This window comes from Zalophus californianus, chromosome 17 (genome assembly GCF_009762305.2).
Source record: "Zalophus californianus isolate mZalCal1 chromosome 17, mZalCal1.pri.v2, whole genome shotgun sequence".
Taxonomy (NCBI): domain Eukaryota; kingdom Metazoa; phylum Chordata; class Mammalia; order Carnivora; family Otariidae; genus Zalophus; species Zalophus californianus.
In genome coordinates this window covers 30,351,172-30,366,411 of record NC_045611.1, presented here as the reverse complement: position 1 = coordinate 30,366,411, position 15,240 = coordinate 30,351,172, and the positions used below count along the sequence as shown (strand labels likewise).

The 15,240-nt window shown below is 44.8% G+C and overlaps 1 protein-coding gene across 3 annotated transcripts in view; it reads left to right on the top strand.

Annotated features, from left to right (window-relative positions):
• The first annotated feature begins 12,761 nt into the window (after positions 1-12,761).
• RBL2 (RB transcriptional corepressor like 2) overlaps positions 12,762-15,240 on the top strand; it is a 49,382-nt gene continuing 46,903 nt past the window's right edge. The window contains exon 1 of one of the 3 annotated variants that reach the window (XM_027617206.2): positions 12,762-13,101. In XM_027617206.2, coding sequence (XP_027473007.2) covers positions 12,862-13,101 — 240 coding nt within the window. In that variant the 5' untranslated portion in view covers positions 12,762-12,861. Of the gene's footprint in view, positions 13,102-13,584; positions 14,057-15,240 lie in introns of those variants that run through there. The other 2 variants (XM_027617205.2, XM_027617207.2) reach the window with 2 other exon arrangements.

Below are 15,240 nucleotides of genomic sequence, written 5' to 3'. Positions count from 1 at the left end.
TGTGTTCCCTCTCTCGCTGTGTCTCTCTGTCAAATAAATAAATAAAATCTTTAAAAAAAAAAAAAAAAGCAAGGGGATTATTAGCATAGCAATTAAGTTGTGGTTCCGTCTTAGAGAATGGGGAACACTATTGTAGCTGTCCCCTCGGGCCCTTTGAAGGCTCAGCGTGGGTGGTGGGCACAAGAGTATGGGTTTTGTGACTTACTATTCTTTCAACTTCTTTGTGTGTATGTACTTTGTTTTATACACATCTATGGGTGTAAATTATTTCATAGTAAAATGTGTGTGTGTGTGTGTGTGTATCTCCTGAATCTGGGCACCTCACTACCTCTACTATCTCCATTAATGCAGTCCGTTTAACAGACAGCAACCAATGTGAGCTTTTAAAATCATGGGGCGCCTGGGTGGCTCAGTCGGTTAAGCGTCTGCCTTCGGCTCAGGTCATGATCTCCAGGTCCTGGGATTGAGTCCCACATCGGGCTCCCTGCTCAGCGGGGAGCCTGCTTCTCCCTCTGCCTCTCCCCCTGCTTGTGCTCTCTCTCTCTCTCTCTCAAATGAATAAATAAAATCTTTAAGATAAAATCACAAGCCAGACCACGTCAGCTCTCTGTTCAAAACCCTCCTCTGGCATTTTCCACTGTAATCAGAGTGACAGCCAGGGTCTTCACCTTGGCCTGTGAGCATGCACGAGACCAACCACCACATCCCCCTCTGACATCGATTCCTACCACTCTTGCCCTTGTCATTCCGCTCCAGGCGCACTAACATCCTGGCTGTCGCCCCAACACGCAAGGCACCCTCCCACCTCAAGCCCTTTGTATTCATTAGTTCTTGTCCTGCAATGCTCTCCCTCAGGATCTCCGCATCGCTTGCTCACTAACCTCAGCCAGATCTCAGTGCCAACATCACTGGCCTTCTCTGACCATCCTACCTAAAATAGCACGTCTCCTGTCATTGTCAAGAAAACAGAACGCAATATATAGATTTTGCTTATCTGGACAGTGAACTTGACAGGGCTTGGTGACAATGGATGAAGGACTCAAGGAGAGCAAGTGGGTGAGCAGTGGAGGTTCCAGAAGGGAGATGTAATGAGGCTGGGGGCGAAACAGTTTTGGGGAGGAAGATCCTGAGTGTATTCTGGACGTGTTTACTTTGTAGCGCCCACCAGCCCTGCGGGTAGAGGTGCGGAGCCAGCACTCTGGCACTCAGAAGACAGGTGCAGCCCGGACATGCACTTGGCAATGGCCGCCGGCTGGAGATCAAAGCCGAGGGAATGGGTGAGCTTGCCTGGGAAGAGAAAGCAGAGTACCAAGAGGAGAGGTCCGCGCATGGGGGCCTGAGAGAGGCACAAAGGGGACCGTAGAGGAGAAATCAGACAGGTAGGAGGGAAGCTGGGAGGGTGGGTTTCCCAGAGGCCAGCAGGAAAGCGCGGAAGAGCTTCTGTGGGAGACGGTGGTGACTGTCGGAGGCTTCTGAGGACAAACGTGAGGGACTTAGAAATGGAAGTCCCAGAGTGGGCAGTGAGAAAGTTGCAGGGACGGGGAGAAGTCGGGGAAGGCAGGAATGGGAGACTGAAGTCCGGCAACTGATGTCCTTGGCGGCCAGCCCCTCTCTGGAGCCTGGCTAGGGTGGGTTCCCACGGCGAGTCTGGAACGCACTAGGGAGCGTGTTGAGTGAGGGGTAATCATCAACGGCAGGGGGTCCCTGACGAGGTGGGGGGGGGGCGTCCAGGGCACAAGCAGTGGGTTCTTCCTGGAGACAAGTCACTTCCTCTACTCAAAGAGGACAGGAAGCAAGAAGGACCAGCGAGTCCTAGTTCAGGATCATTTCTACCAACACCAAACATGCTCTCGTTTCTTTCTCTCTTTTTTTAAAGATTTAATTAATTAATTTATTTATTTGAGAGAGAGAGTGGGAGTGCATGCAAGTGGGGGAGGGGCAGAGAGAGAGAGAGAGTCTCAAGCAGACACCCCGCTGAGCGCAGAGCCCATTGCCTGGCTCCATCTCATGACCCTGAGACCGTGACCTGAGCAGAAAACCAAGAGTCATAAGCTTGACGGACCCAGCCCCCCAGGCGCCCCTTGTCTCTTTTATCTTAATGCAACAGCAAATGCATGAACAGAACAAAACTCTTCGGACCTCACGCCCCTCCCTGGCTCCTGTACTATTTTTCTTCTCGCTTTTGCAGCAAAACTCAAGAATTCTCTACATTCCGATTTCTCTCCTCCCAAACCCTCGTAAGCCTGCCTCGATCTGGTTATCGGTCACCATTTGCCATAACTGCTCTTGGTGCGCATGACCACATTGTTACCAATCCAGTGTCCATTTGTACATCTTCTTGTATCATCAATATCCCTACGCATGGGTGCTCACTCCCTTTCCCTTGAGACTCTTCACTTAGCTTCAGGGACACCACACTGCCTTCCTTTTCCTCCTTTGTTGCTCCCTTTCTGCCTCCTCCCTTCCTCCTGTTGTCTCAGACCTCTGAACAGTGGAGGCTGTCCTGCATCCTCCACTCTTCACCACTCACTCTCTCGGTGGTCACACCCTAATCTCATGGCTTTACAAACACCATCTCTGCCGGACACAATACAAATTTATGCATTTTGTATCTTTATTTATGTAGGCTACAGCGGCACAAAGTAGAGAAGGAAGAATAACAGGAGGTGTGTTTGAGGAGGTAGGTGGAGGAGGAAGATCCTGAAGGATCTCACAAGGCCTTTTCTCAACCTTGGCTTTTACTCTGAATCAGATGGGAAGCATTGAAGTATTTTGAGCAGAGGAGAGACAGGATATGACTCACTTTTTGAAAAAGTTATCTTAGCTGCTCTATTAGTCAGGGTTCTCCAGAGAAACAGAACCAATAAAAAGAGAGAGAGACAGAGAGACGGGGGAGGGGGAGAGGAGAGAGAGAGAGAGACTGATCAATTTTAAAGAATTGGTTCACATGCTTATGCAGACTGGAAAGTCCAAAATTTACAGGTGCGCCAGCAGGCTGAGGACCTAGGGGAGAGCCAATGCGTTCTTCAATGGGTTAAAGTTCAAAGGCTGTCTCTAGTGGAATTCTCTTTTGCGTGGGGGAGGTCAGTCTTTTTGTTCTATTCAGGCCTTCAACTGATTGGATGAGGCCCACCCACATTATGAAGAGCAATTTGCTTTACTCAAAGTACACTGACTTAAATGTAAATCTCATCCATAAGCACCCCCACAGAATCATTGAATAATGTTTGACCAAATACCTGGCACTTTGGCCCAGCTACGTTGACGCATCAAATTACCACCACAGCTTCTACATTGAGAAGAAATTGCTGTAGGAGGAAGGACAGAGGCAGGGAGACCAGTTGGGAGGAAATTGTAATAATGCTGGTAAGCCATGATGGAAGCTTGGGCCGGAGGATTGGCAATGGAAGAGATGAGGGTTGGTTAGGTTTTGAATAGCTGAAGACTGAGTTGACAGAAATTGCAGGTGAATTGAATGTAGGAGGTGAGAGAAAGAGGAATCAAGGATGACTCCAAAGTTTTTTGGCCTGACCCACGGGAAGAATGCCAAAATGTGGAAAAATGGAAATGATGGGCTTAGGGCATGAGCTTCGATGACATGAGGAATGAAGGTCTGGTGGGCACAGTGGACAGCAGATAAGACACAGCCCCTCCTCCTGGCCTTGAAGCCTGTAGGATATAAGGAAAAGCTGAGGGTTCCAGAGGGGACAGCGAAAGGACAGGTGATCATAAAGGAGAGGGAGCTTCCTTCCTGGCTGAAGTCACTGAGAGAGTGAGATAACCGGAAGCGTTTACATCCTTTTTTTTTTTTTAATTTATTTATTTTGGAGAGAGAGTGCACAAGTGCTGGGAGAAGCAGTGGGAGAGGGACAAGCAGACTCCATGCTGAGCGCAGAGCCTGATACATGACTCGGTCTCATGACCCTGAGATCATGATCTGAGCAAAAACCAAGAGTTGGCTATTCCACCAACTGAGCCATCCAGGTGCCCCAAGGGCTTACATTCTTTTTTTTTTTTAAATATTTTCTTTATTCGAGAGAGAGAGAGAGCACAAGCAGGGGGAGAGGCAGAGGGAGAAGCAGACTCCCCACTGAACAGGGAGCACAATGCGGGACTCGATCTCAGGACCCTGAGATCACGACCTGAGCCGAAGGCAGATGCTTAACCGACTGAGCCACCCAGGTGCCCCATTCTTAATGATGACAGAGGGAATCAGTCTAATCAGCACGATCAATTTTTTCTTGGGAACACTGCGCTGGAAATCAAGCTAGGTGTTTAGTTCATTAATATTTGCTTAACACCTTTTAAGGGTTCAACACTGTTCCAGGTTTTAGGGATAGAGGTGTGTCACTGCCCTCCTTACCCTAAAACCTTACGTGGTTTTACCTTTAGGAGTCGAGTCCCAAATCTTTCCCGGGTCTTTGGCTTCATCTCTATCCACACGTCATGCCCTCTTTTCGATTTTCACACTTAAACCACATTCACATTCCTGCAATTCCCTGAGCCACCCATGCCTTTTCCTGATTCAAGGTCTTTGTATAAGCTTTTTTCTCCACCTGAAACCAACCCTCCTTCCCTTCCTCTAGCTATGATTTGATGTATGTATATATTATGAAATGATTAGCAACCGTAAGCTTAGTAAACATCTATAACCATGTAGAGTTACACTTTTTCTTAGATTTCTCTTCAGGGAAATGAAAGGGAAGAAAGGAAAGCCTTTGTCCCCCTCCAACCACTCAGTCACCCCCACTCCCACCCCTGCGAGTGCATGTGCACACAACACACACACACACACACACACACACACACACACACACACACAGTTAAGGGCTTCTGTGATGCATGCCCACAGCTCCCTGAATTTTTTTTTTTTAAAGATTTTATTTATTTATTTGAGAGAGAGAGGGAGAGAGGGAGAGCACAAGCAGGGGGAGGGACAGAGGGAGAGGGAGAAGCAGACTCCCCGCTGAGCAGGGAACCTGACGTGGGGCTCGATCCCAGGACCCCTGGGATCATGACCTGAGCCGAAGGCAGACGCTTAACTGACTGAGCCACCCAGGCGCCCCCCTGAACTTCTTTTTTTATAACATATTTATACTTGACAACTGTTTGTTCTGGGTCTATTTTCCTCATGAGATCACAAGCTCTGTGAGGACAGAGACCACGCTTGTCTCATTCACTACTATATGCTTAGTCGTTGGCAAAGTACTTGACCTAGAGTAGATCTAAACATTTGTTGAGTGTTTGAAAGGACTGATGGTACGCTCTCTGGCTAAGTGAATGAATGAATAAATGAACGAATTAGTGAATGAATAATGAGACCCCAGGTAAACCTCTGAGCAATGAAGACTGCCTTTTAATTCTTTTTTTTTTTTTTTATTTTTTTTACTTAGGGGTGCCTGGGTGGCTCAGTCAGTGAAGCGTCTGACTCTTGATTGTAGCTCAGGCAGTGATCTCAGGGCTGTGGGATTGAGCCCTGGGTTGGGCTCTGTGCTGGGCATGGAGTCTGCTCGAGATTCTCTCTCCCTCTCCTTTTGCCCACCCACCCCCTGTCATGCATGCGCTCTCTCTCTCTCTGTGTAAGCTTTTTTTCCACCTGAAACCAATCCTTTCCTTCCGCTAGCTATGATTTGATATATGTATATATTATGAAATGATTAACACCATAAGTTTAGTTAACATCTATAAGATTTATTTATTCATTTTAGAGGAGGGGAGGGAGGAGAGGGAGAGAGAGAATCCCAAGCAGACTCCCCGTTGAGCATGGAGCCCAATGTGGGGCTCAATGCCACAACCCTGAGCTCACGACCTGAGCCAAAATCAAGAGTTGGACACTTAACCAACTGAGCCACCCAGGAGCCCCTAATTCTTTTTTTTTAATTGAGATATAATTGACATATAACACTGTATTATTTTAGGTGTATAGCATAATGATTTGTTATATGTGTATATTGTAAAATGATTACTACAATAAGTAGTTAACATCCATGACCACACATAGTTACACATTTTTTCTTGTGATGTGAACTTTTAAGATTTTCTCTCTTAGCAACTTTCAAACATGCAATGCTGTATCATTAACTATAGTCACCGTACTGTACATTATATCCCCAGGACTCATTTATTTGATAACTGGAAGTTTGTACCTTTTGTCCACCTTCATCCATTTTGCCCACTCCCTACCCCCTGCTTCTGGCAACCACCAATTTTTCTTTGTATTTATGAGTTTGTTTGTTTTTAGATTTCACATATAAATGAGATCATACAGTATTTGTCTTTCTCTGTCTGACTTATTTTACTTAGCATAATGCCCTTAAGGTCCATCCATGTTGTTGCAAATGGCAAGATTTCCTTCTTTTTACAGCTGAATAATATTCCATTTTATATGTACATATACATTATCTTTATCCATTCATCCACTGATGAACACTTAGGTTGTTTCCACGTCTTGACTATTGTGATTAATGCTGCAATGAACATGGGGGTGCAGATATCTCTTCAAGATCCTGATTCCAATTCCTTTGGATAAATACCCAGAAATGGGATTGTTGAATTATTTGGTAATTTTTTTTTTTTTAATGTAGACTCCACACACAGCATGGAGCCCAATGCAGGGCTTGAACTCACAACCCCGAGATCAAGACCTGAGCAGAGATCAAGAGCCAGGTGCCTGACTGAGCCACCCAGGAGCCCTTGGTAATTCTAGTTTCAATTTTTTTAAGGAACTTCCATACTGTTTACCAAAGCAACTGCACAATTTTACCTTCCCACCAAAGTGTGCAAGGCTTTCCTTCTCTCCACATCCTCACACTTGTTATTTCTTATCTTTTTAAGAATAGTGATTCTAACAGGCATGAAGTGGTATCTTGTGATTTTGATTTGCACGTCCCTGATAATTAATGATGTCAAGCACCTTTTAATATATCTGTTGGCCATCTGTATGTCCTCTTTGGAAAAATTCTATTCAGATCCTCCATTTTTTACTGGAATTGTTTGTTTCTATTGAATTGTATGAGTTCTTTATATACTTTGGATATTAATCCCCTATCAGATATATGATTTGCTAATATTTTCTCCCATTCTGTAGTTTCCCTTTTATTTTGTTGATAATTTTTTTTTTTTGCTATACAGAAGGCTTTTAGTTTGTCATAGTCCCACTTACTTATTTTTGCTTTTGTTATCTTTGCTTGTAGCATCAAATCCAGAAAATCATTGCCAAGACCAATGTTGAGGTGCTTATTGCCTTTGTTTTCTTCTAGGAGTTTTACGTTTTCAAGTCCTATGTCCAAGTCTTTACTACACTTTAAGTTGATTTTTGTATATGTGTGGGTTTATTTCTGGGCTTTTAATTTTGTTCCAGTGATCCATGTGTCTGTTTTTATGCCAATGCCATACTGTTTTGATTACCATAGCTTTGTAGTATAGTTTGAAATTAGGAAATGTGATGCCTCCAACTTTGTTCTTCTTTCTCAAGGTTGCTTCCGCTTTTTGGGGTCTTCTGTGGTCAAGATTGATTTCTTAAACTCGGTCATTCATGTCCATGCCCTCCACTCAAAGCAAGACCCTCACTCATGCCCTGTCGGTCATTAACTTGACACACACTCCCAGGCACCTCTGGTACTTTGTTTGCAAGCACTCCTCCCCCTAACAAAAGAAAGGAGAGAGAGGGGCACCTGGGTGGCTCAGTTGGTTAAGCGGCTGCCTTCGGCTCAGGTCATGATCCTGGGGTCCTGGGATCGAGCCCCACGTCCAGCTCCTTGCTCAGCGGAGAGCCTGCTTCTCCCTCTCCCTCTGCCTGCCACTCTGCCTACTTATGCTCTCTCTCTATCTCTCTGTCAAATAAATAAATAAAATCTTTAAAAAAAAAAAAGGAGGGCGCCTGGGTGGCTCAGTTGGTTAAGCGACTGCCTTCGGCTCAGGTCATGATCCTGGAGTCCCGGGATCGAGTCCCGCATCGGGCTCCCTGCTCGGCGGGGAGTCTGCTTCTCCCTCTGACCCTCTTCCCTCTCGTGCTCTCTATCTCTCATTCTCTCTCTCTCAAATAAAAAAAAAAAAAAAGGAGAAAACGTGTTATTGGCAGGTCACGTGGTGACCTCAGTGAAAAGAAACATCTTATAGCCTGAATTCAAGAAGGAAGATAAAAATAGACAAAGCATTTTTTTTAATTTTGCAGTTAAATTACTGATGGAATGTCATAAATGAGAGAAAAAATGTTATTCACAAATTAGACAGAGCGCCTTAAAACTCAACAGTACAAAGCAGTTGAAGGTATGCTGCCCAATACCTACTCCAACAGACCTCGTGGGCATTATCATAAGGCAATGATGGTTTATAATAGCAATTGTTTATAATTATTTTTTTAATATTTTATTTATTCATTTGAGAGAGAGAGAGAGAGAGCACAAGCAAGGGGAGAGGCAGAGGGAGCAGGAGAAACAGACTCCCCACTGAGCTGTGAGCCCGACATGGGGCTAGATCCCAGGACCTGGAGATCAGGACGTGAGCTGAAATCGAGTTGGCTCCTTAATTGACTGAGCCCCCCAGGTGCCCCTCAATCTAGCTAATTTTTGTAGTTTATACTGTGAATTGAATTTTCAGCAGGCAGATTCTCATTCACAATAGGGAAAGCTGGTTTGAGGGGCTTATAGTATCAGTCCATAGGAACACGGATGCCTGACTAGAATTAATCACAGATAAAACGCTAGTTAACCCAGGTCTCAAGAAGAAACTCCTCACAGGGTGCCCGGGTGGCTCAGTTGGCTAAGTGGCTGCCTCCAGTTCAGGTCATGATCCTGGAGTCTCGGGATCGAGTCCTGCATCGGGCTCTCTGCTCAGCAGGGAGCCTGCTTCTCCCTCTGACCGTCTTCCGTCTCTTGCTCTCTATCTCTCGTTCTCTCTCTCTCAAATAAATAAATAAAATCTTAATAAAAAAAAGACTCCTCACGTACCACGTGAAATATACATTAGTCTCAGCTTTGCCCGAGTCGATAGCGCCCTCAACTGGCTTTTGCTGGTATCAACACCTCTTTCTTTGATTAATTGTGGGAGACACATAAACAAATTGGAACACAAGTTGAAGCCACAGTAGCCATAAAAGCCATCTGATCACTCATCTGAAAGGAATACAACACTTATAGCTTCATGATCATAGGAAATAAATTTAAAATTGTTTTTTAAATTTAAGAATAATGACATTCTATCAGTTTCGGGTGTATATTGCCGTGATTCGATATTTTTATACATTATGAAATAATCCTCATGATAAGTCTAGTTACCATCTGCCAGTGTACAAAGTTATTAGAATATTATTGACTCTATTCCCTATGCGGTACATTACATCCCTATGACTTATTTTATTTTATAACTGGAAGTTTGTACCACTTAGTCCTCAAACGTAAATTTCATTGGGAGTGGGAATGTGAAATGATAGAGCTACTTTAGAAAAAAAAATTGACAGTTTCTTATAAAGTTTAACATTTACCATGTAACCCAGTAATACCGCTCCGCCTTCATCTGCTAGACTTCTCCCTGTGTGCCCATGGGCCTTTCCTCAGTCTGCACATGTGACTTTCTTATGAGGCCACACATTTATGACTTCATTTAACCTTAAGTACCTACTAAAAGCCCTATCTGCAGATACAATCACACTGGGGATTAGGACTTCAACATATGAATTTGGGGAGGATACAAACATTCAGTCCACAGCACACTCCTAGGTGTTGACCCAAGAGTAATGAAAAACTTACGTTATGCAAAAACATTTACATAAATGTGATGGTAGCTTTTCTCACAATCGCCCCAAACTGTAAACAACCAAGATATCTTCAACTGTTGAATGGATAAATAAATGTTGGGACACTCATACAATAGAATATTACTTATCAATAAAAAGGAACAAGCTACGGGCACATGGATGAATCTGAAAGGCATTATACTAAGTTGAAAGAAGCCAGAATCAAGGGCTACATATTGTATGATGACACTTATGTGACATTTTGGAAAAGAGGACAAACTATGGGGCCAGAAAATTGGTCCATGGTTGCCAGAGGGTATATAATGAGGGGCTTACTAACAAGGGGCACTAGGAAATTTTTCAGGTGATAGAAATGTTCTATAGTGTGATTGTGTTGAATATAACTATATGTATTTGTCAAAATTCATAGAACTGTACACTTACAAGAGTAAATTTTACCGCACGCAAATTACACCTCGATGAATCTGACATAAAAGAATAAAAAGAAGGATACTTGAAAAAATTCATTTGTATATACGTTTTTGCTGAAAGAAAATAGGAAAGGAATCCATAAAGAACTTTTGAGCACAAAACTTATCAGGATAAAATTTTGTTGGAGTGGAACAGGAATAGGAGGTAAAGGAGAGAAAGGTAGGATATAAAATTTCTAATTGTTAAACCAAAGTTTTGTCATGGATTTTTAAAATGGATGACAATGAGTATCAAATTGTTATGAGTCCATTGGATATAGGCTAGTAACAGTTTTGTTTTTAAAGGTTCATAGTTGCATGTTGGATATTACACCTGATCAAACTTTTAATGAAAAGTTTGAGGTGTCAACTTTAAAATATGCTAGAAGGTAGTTCTTTTAGGGAGACATGACCAAAAAGTTTCAAGACCACTGTGTTTTGTTTTGCTTTGTTTTGTTTTGTTTTTTGTCTTATAAAAGTTTATGTGAAGATTCACAGTTAAGCTTTGACATTCTATTGGGCTATCATATCACAACAGGGTAAGGATTTTACACATGCAAAATTGAGGCTCGTATAAAAACAGTTGATAGATAGCTTGTCTTATTCATAGGAGTTTGATTATTTTTTCGTTTTCTTTTTTTCTTTTTTTATCTAGGCTCCACGCACAGTGTGGAGCCCAACTCGGGGCTCAAACTTATGACCCTGAGATCAAGGCCTGAGCCGAAATCCAGAGTCGGATGCTTAACCGACTAAGCCACCCAGGCACCCCAGTGTTTGATTATTTATTGCTGCATAACAAGTCATTCTAAAACTTTGTTTCTTGAAAGAATAATAATCATTTCTTTTGCCCACAAATCTGCAGTTGGGCCAGAATCGGTGGCAAGGTTCATCTCTGCTCCATACAGCATTAGCTGGAACAGCTTGATGGAAGGCTGGAGGATCTGCTTCCAAACTGGCTCATTCAGTATAGCTGGGGCTGAGGGTCAGGGGCCTCAGATCCTATGCAAATGGTCAGAACTACGGAACTCTCCTTCAAACCTCTGTAGTAAGAGATGACCAAACCATATAGCACAGCTTCTAGCAGCACAAGGCTGTGCCCTAGGATGACTGCAGCCCTGCATTAAAATGCCTGTCTGAGAAAACTCAAGGCTGCCAGAATTTACCTTTAGCCAACACCTGATGATAGACCCCAGACCCCCCTTTCTTATAGCATTTACCCAAAACGGCTTCCAATGGTGACTCCCTCTGTCCCTTTGAGATGTGTATGTATCTCCTGCAATTTGAAGTGTCTTTCTCAATGATCTGAAAGCCACATAGGGCCTCTGTCTCCTAGTCTCTGTAGGAAGATAGAATCCTAACTTCAATAAATTGCCTGCTAGTAGATACAGCTGGCCTGATCACATTGAGACTCACCAACCCTCTGTAATTTTTTGGTTGAGCGCCACTCTCTCCCATCTCTAGTCCTTCATTCTCCCTTTAAGTCATCCCATCACCTCTGCACAGATTGGAGTGGAGCTCAGCTCCTTCACTTATGGTCACTAGTGTCTGAATCAAATCTGTTTTCACCCCTTTAACTAATGCCCAGCTTTGTCTACCATCGATAATATGCTGCTCCAAGTAACCTGGGTTTCCTCACAGTATGGTGGCTGGGTTCAAAGGGTCACTGAAGAGAGAAGGAAGTGACCCCCTGGCAATCAGCAATACATTACTGGTTCTTCAAACACAAAAATGTTTTATACTGTACCCACTTATAAGTCAAAGAGGATTGTTATTAAAGTGATTCAAGTCTGAAAGAGAAAGCAAAATAAAAATGAAGGAATAAAGTTAAGCCAGTTGAGGATAGTACAAAAGTATCACTTAAAGTGAAGGTAAATTTGCCCTTTGGGAAATAAAACAATTACTGCTTAAAAAAAAATCCAATATTTATTTGAAAGGCTCACATAAAATTATTATTATTTTTTTAAGATTTTATTTATTTATTTGAGAGAGAGAGAGAATGAGAGATAGAGAGCACGAGAGGGGAGAGGGTCAGAGGGAGAAGCAGACTCCCTGCTGAGCAGGGAGCCCGATGCGGGACTCGATCCCGGGACTCCAGGATCATGACCTGAGCCGAAGGCAGTCGCATAACCAACTGAGCCACCCAGGCGCCCCTCACATAAAATTAAAACATAGGAAAGAACGAGAAATTAGGAGCGATGCGGAAATTCAAACTTAGGCAGACAGTCCCTTGCTTGCTATTGTTCTTATTTTAGACATAAGGACATTCAGATAATGAGTATTAATTTTGGAGCTACCTTGGATACGAAACCATCACAAGTCAATGTTTTTGGGGTGTTTTCTCTTCCATACAGCGCTGCCGAATGGTCCCGCCACGGGGACGTACTTAAAACGTAGCAAAGCCGCTTTTATTTTAGCCCAAGGAACACTACGTGGGTTGATTTTTTTCAAAATGAGGTTTTTGACCCGCGTGGGCCTCCGGCTCGGACTACATTTCCCATCAGGCCACGCTCGGAACTACGGGTGCCTATATGAGGTCTAGCTTCCTTGGTGGCGGCGCAGTCGCCGTGCGGACGGCCGACGGGCGGGCGCTTCGCGGTTTGAATGGCTGCGGGCTCGGGCCCTCAGCTCACCTGAGGACCGGCCGCCCAGGGGTGCGCTATGCCTTCGGGAGGCGACCAGTCGCCGCCGCCCCCGCCTCCTCCTCCGGCGGCGGCAGCCTCGGATGAGGAGGAGGAAGACGACGGGGAGGCGGAGGACGCCGCGCAGCCGGCGCGGTCGCCGGCCCCTCAGACCCAGCAGCGGTTCGACGAGCTGTGCAGCCGCCTAAACATGGACGAGGCGGCGCGGGCCGAGGCCTGGGACAGCTACCGCAACATGAGCGAGAGCTACACGCTGGAGGTGCGCCCGGGGGAGGAGAGGAGGGGCTTTCCGGGCCTAGTCGTCGCGCCCCGCCGCGGAAATGGGGCTCCTCCCCTCCCCGGGTCGAGCGCCCTGCAGGGACCCTCGGGCAGGCCCCGGGTCTCCGGTCCCCAGCCTGCAGAGCGGTGGGAATCCTCCCCGGGCACCTTGGTCCTGGAGACCTGGCTTTCGGAAAGCCCTTAGCGGCCCTGCAAGTGAACGCCGTCTCGCAGCTGTTCCCTTTCGGGTTCCGAGTGGGGAACACCTCTTGCCCTAAAGTGGCAGCGCGAGGCTGAGGTCGTGCTGGGGTCACGATTGCAAAAATACAACCACCTTGTTGGCAGAATGAACAGGTGCAGTTGTTGAGACCGTGAGGAGAAGGGGAGGGGACTTGGCTGTGCTCCCACGGAGATTAGCCCGATTTTAGCGCCTCGGTTGCCTGGCTGCTCCTTCAGTTCTTTTCCTGCTGTACCAAATTGCCTTTGTCCCGGCACTGCATCCGTAGAGCCAACGCGTCGTTAAGTTTCGGGCTGTATTTGTGTGTAAACTAGGGCGAATCTTCCTGAGGGCAGATGAAACGGGCTTTCTGCCTACCTGCACTTGGATAAATGCCCCCCCCCATTTGTCCCTAGGAAGTCCGGACTGCGACGACCTTGAGGACGTTTTGGTCACCCCAGACGTTGCACAGGACTCTATAGCCGCTGTGATTTAGGCATGTTATGTCCCTTTCTTCGGACGGGGCTTGCAGATGAGGAAAATGGCCATTCTAGCCAGTGAGGCTCAACTCTGTAGGCACCTCCCCTTTGTGGACCAATGGGAAGTGACACGGAAGTCTGGATTGTTTATCAGCTGTTTGCTTGTGTGTGGCATTAAACAGGAGGCCATAGGATTTTCTTAAGTTGTTTTACAGTTTGTGGAAAGAGCGGGGCAAATAGAATGGGAAGGCCTAACCAAGGTATTGTTTAATTATAATAATAGGGTGTTTTTGCCTGCATGTAACTCACTAAGGCTACTATTTATTCTTGCATTAATAGAATCTTATTTCAATTCCTTCTCCCTGTAGTTACATCTACAGGGTGGGGGGAAAGGCTAGTAATATGGTGGCTTTAGAACTTGACAGACCTAGGTGACTTTGGGCAATTTACTTAACCACTCCAAAACTCAATTTTGTGATATGTAAATTTGAGATATTTGTACCTACATCAGCCTTGTTCTGAAGGTTTAATCAGGTAATGTGTAGTTTCTTGCACATAAGGCAGTCATGGACAGTGCTTGTGCTTGAGAGTTTACCAAGCTCCTTCCTATGCTTAGGTGATGTGGCCGAATAGGCCACATTCCTATTTATTTCTCAGTGGTTCTGTGGTCAGTGGTTCCAGTGGTTCTTTGGTGATGGGCATAAGTGTTTCCAAATAAGCTTTTATTTTGTCCTCAGGATAATCTTTTAAATTGGATAGAACAAGTATTAGCATCATACAGCTGAGGTATTTCAACCCATAGGGATTAAGTTGTATGAAGTCCAGTGTTACATAAGCAAGTGACAAACAATTGATGGTTAGTAAATTATTTTTGAAAACACATGTTTAATTCCTCAGTTTTTTAAAGACTTGGATTTCAGATTCTTAGCTCAGTTTACCCAATGAATGAATGAATATTCATTTATCAAATACTTCTTTATTACCTCTTCTTTGCCAGATACTGTTGTAGTTGATGGGGACAGAGCAGCGAACAAAACTTAAAAATCTCTGCCCTTGTGGAGCTTGTAATCGGGTATGCTGTAAGATAACATAGGATGTCAGTCTCATGGAAGTGTACAATGGAAAATAAGACTCATGATATTTTTAAGAAGATTTTATTTGAGAGAGAAAGAGAGAGAGACAGATAGCAACAGAGATAGCGAGAGAGAGAGAGAGAGAGAGAGAAGGAGCAGGGAGGAGAGGGAGAAGCAGACTCCCCGCTGAGCAGGCAGCCTGATGCAGGGCTTGATGCGGGGCTCGATCCCAGGACCCTGAGATCATGACCTGAGCCGAAGGCAGACACTTAACTGACTGAGCCACCCGGACGCCCCTCATATGATATTTAATACAGAGTATTGGTTATAGAATTTTATCTTTTGATTTCTTGTATTTTCTGTGCTTTATT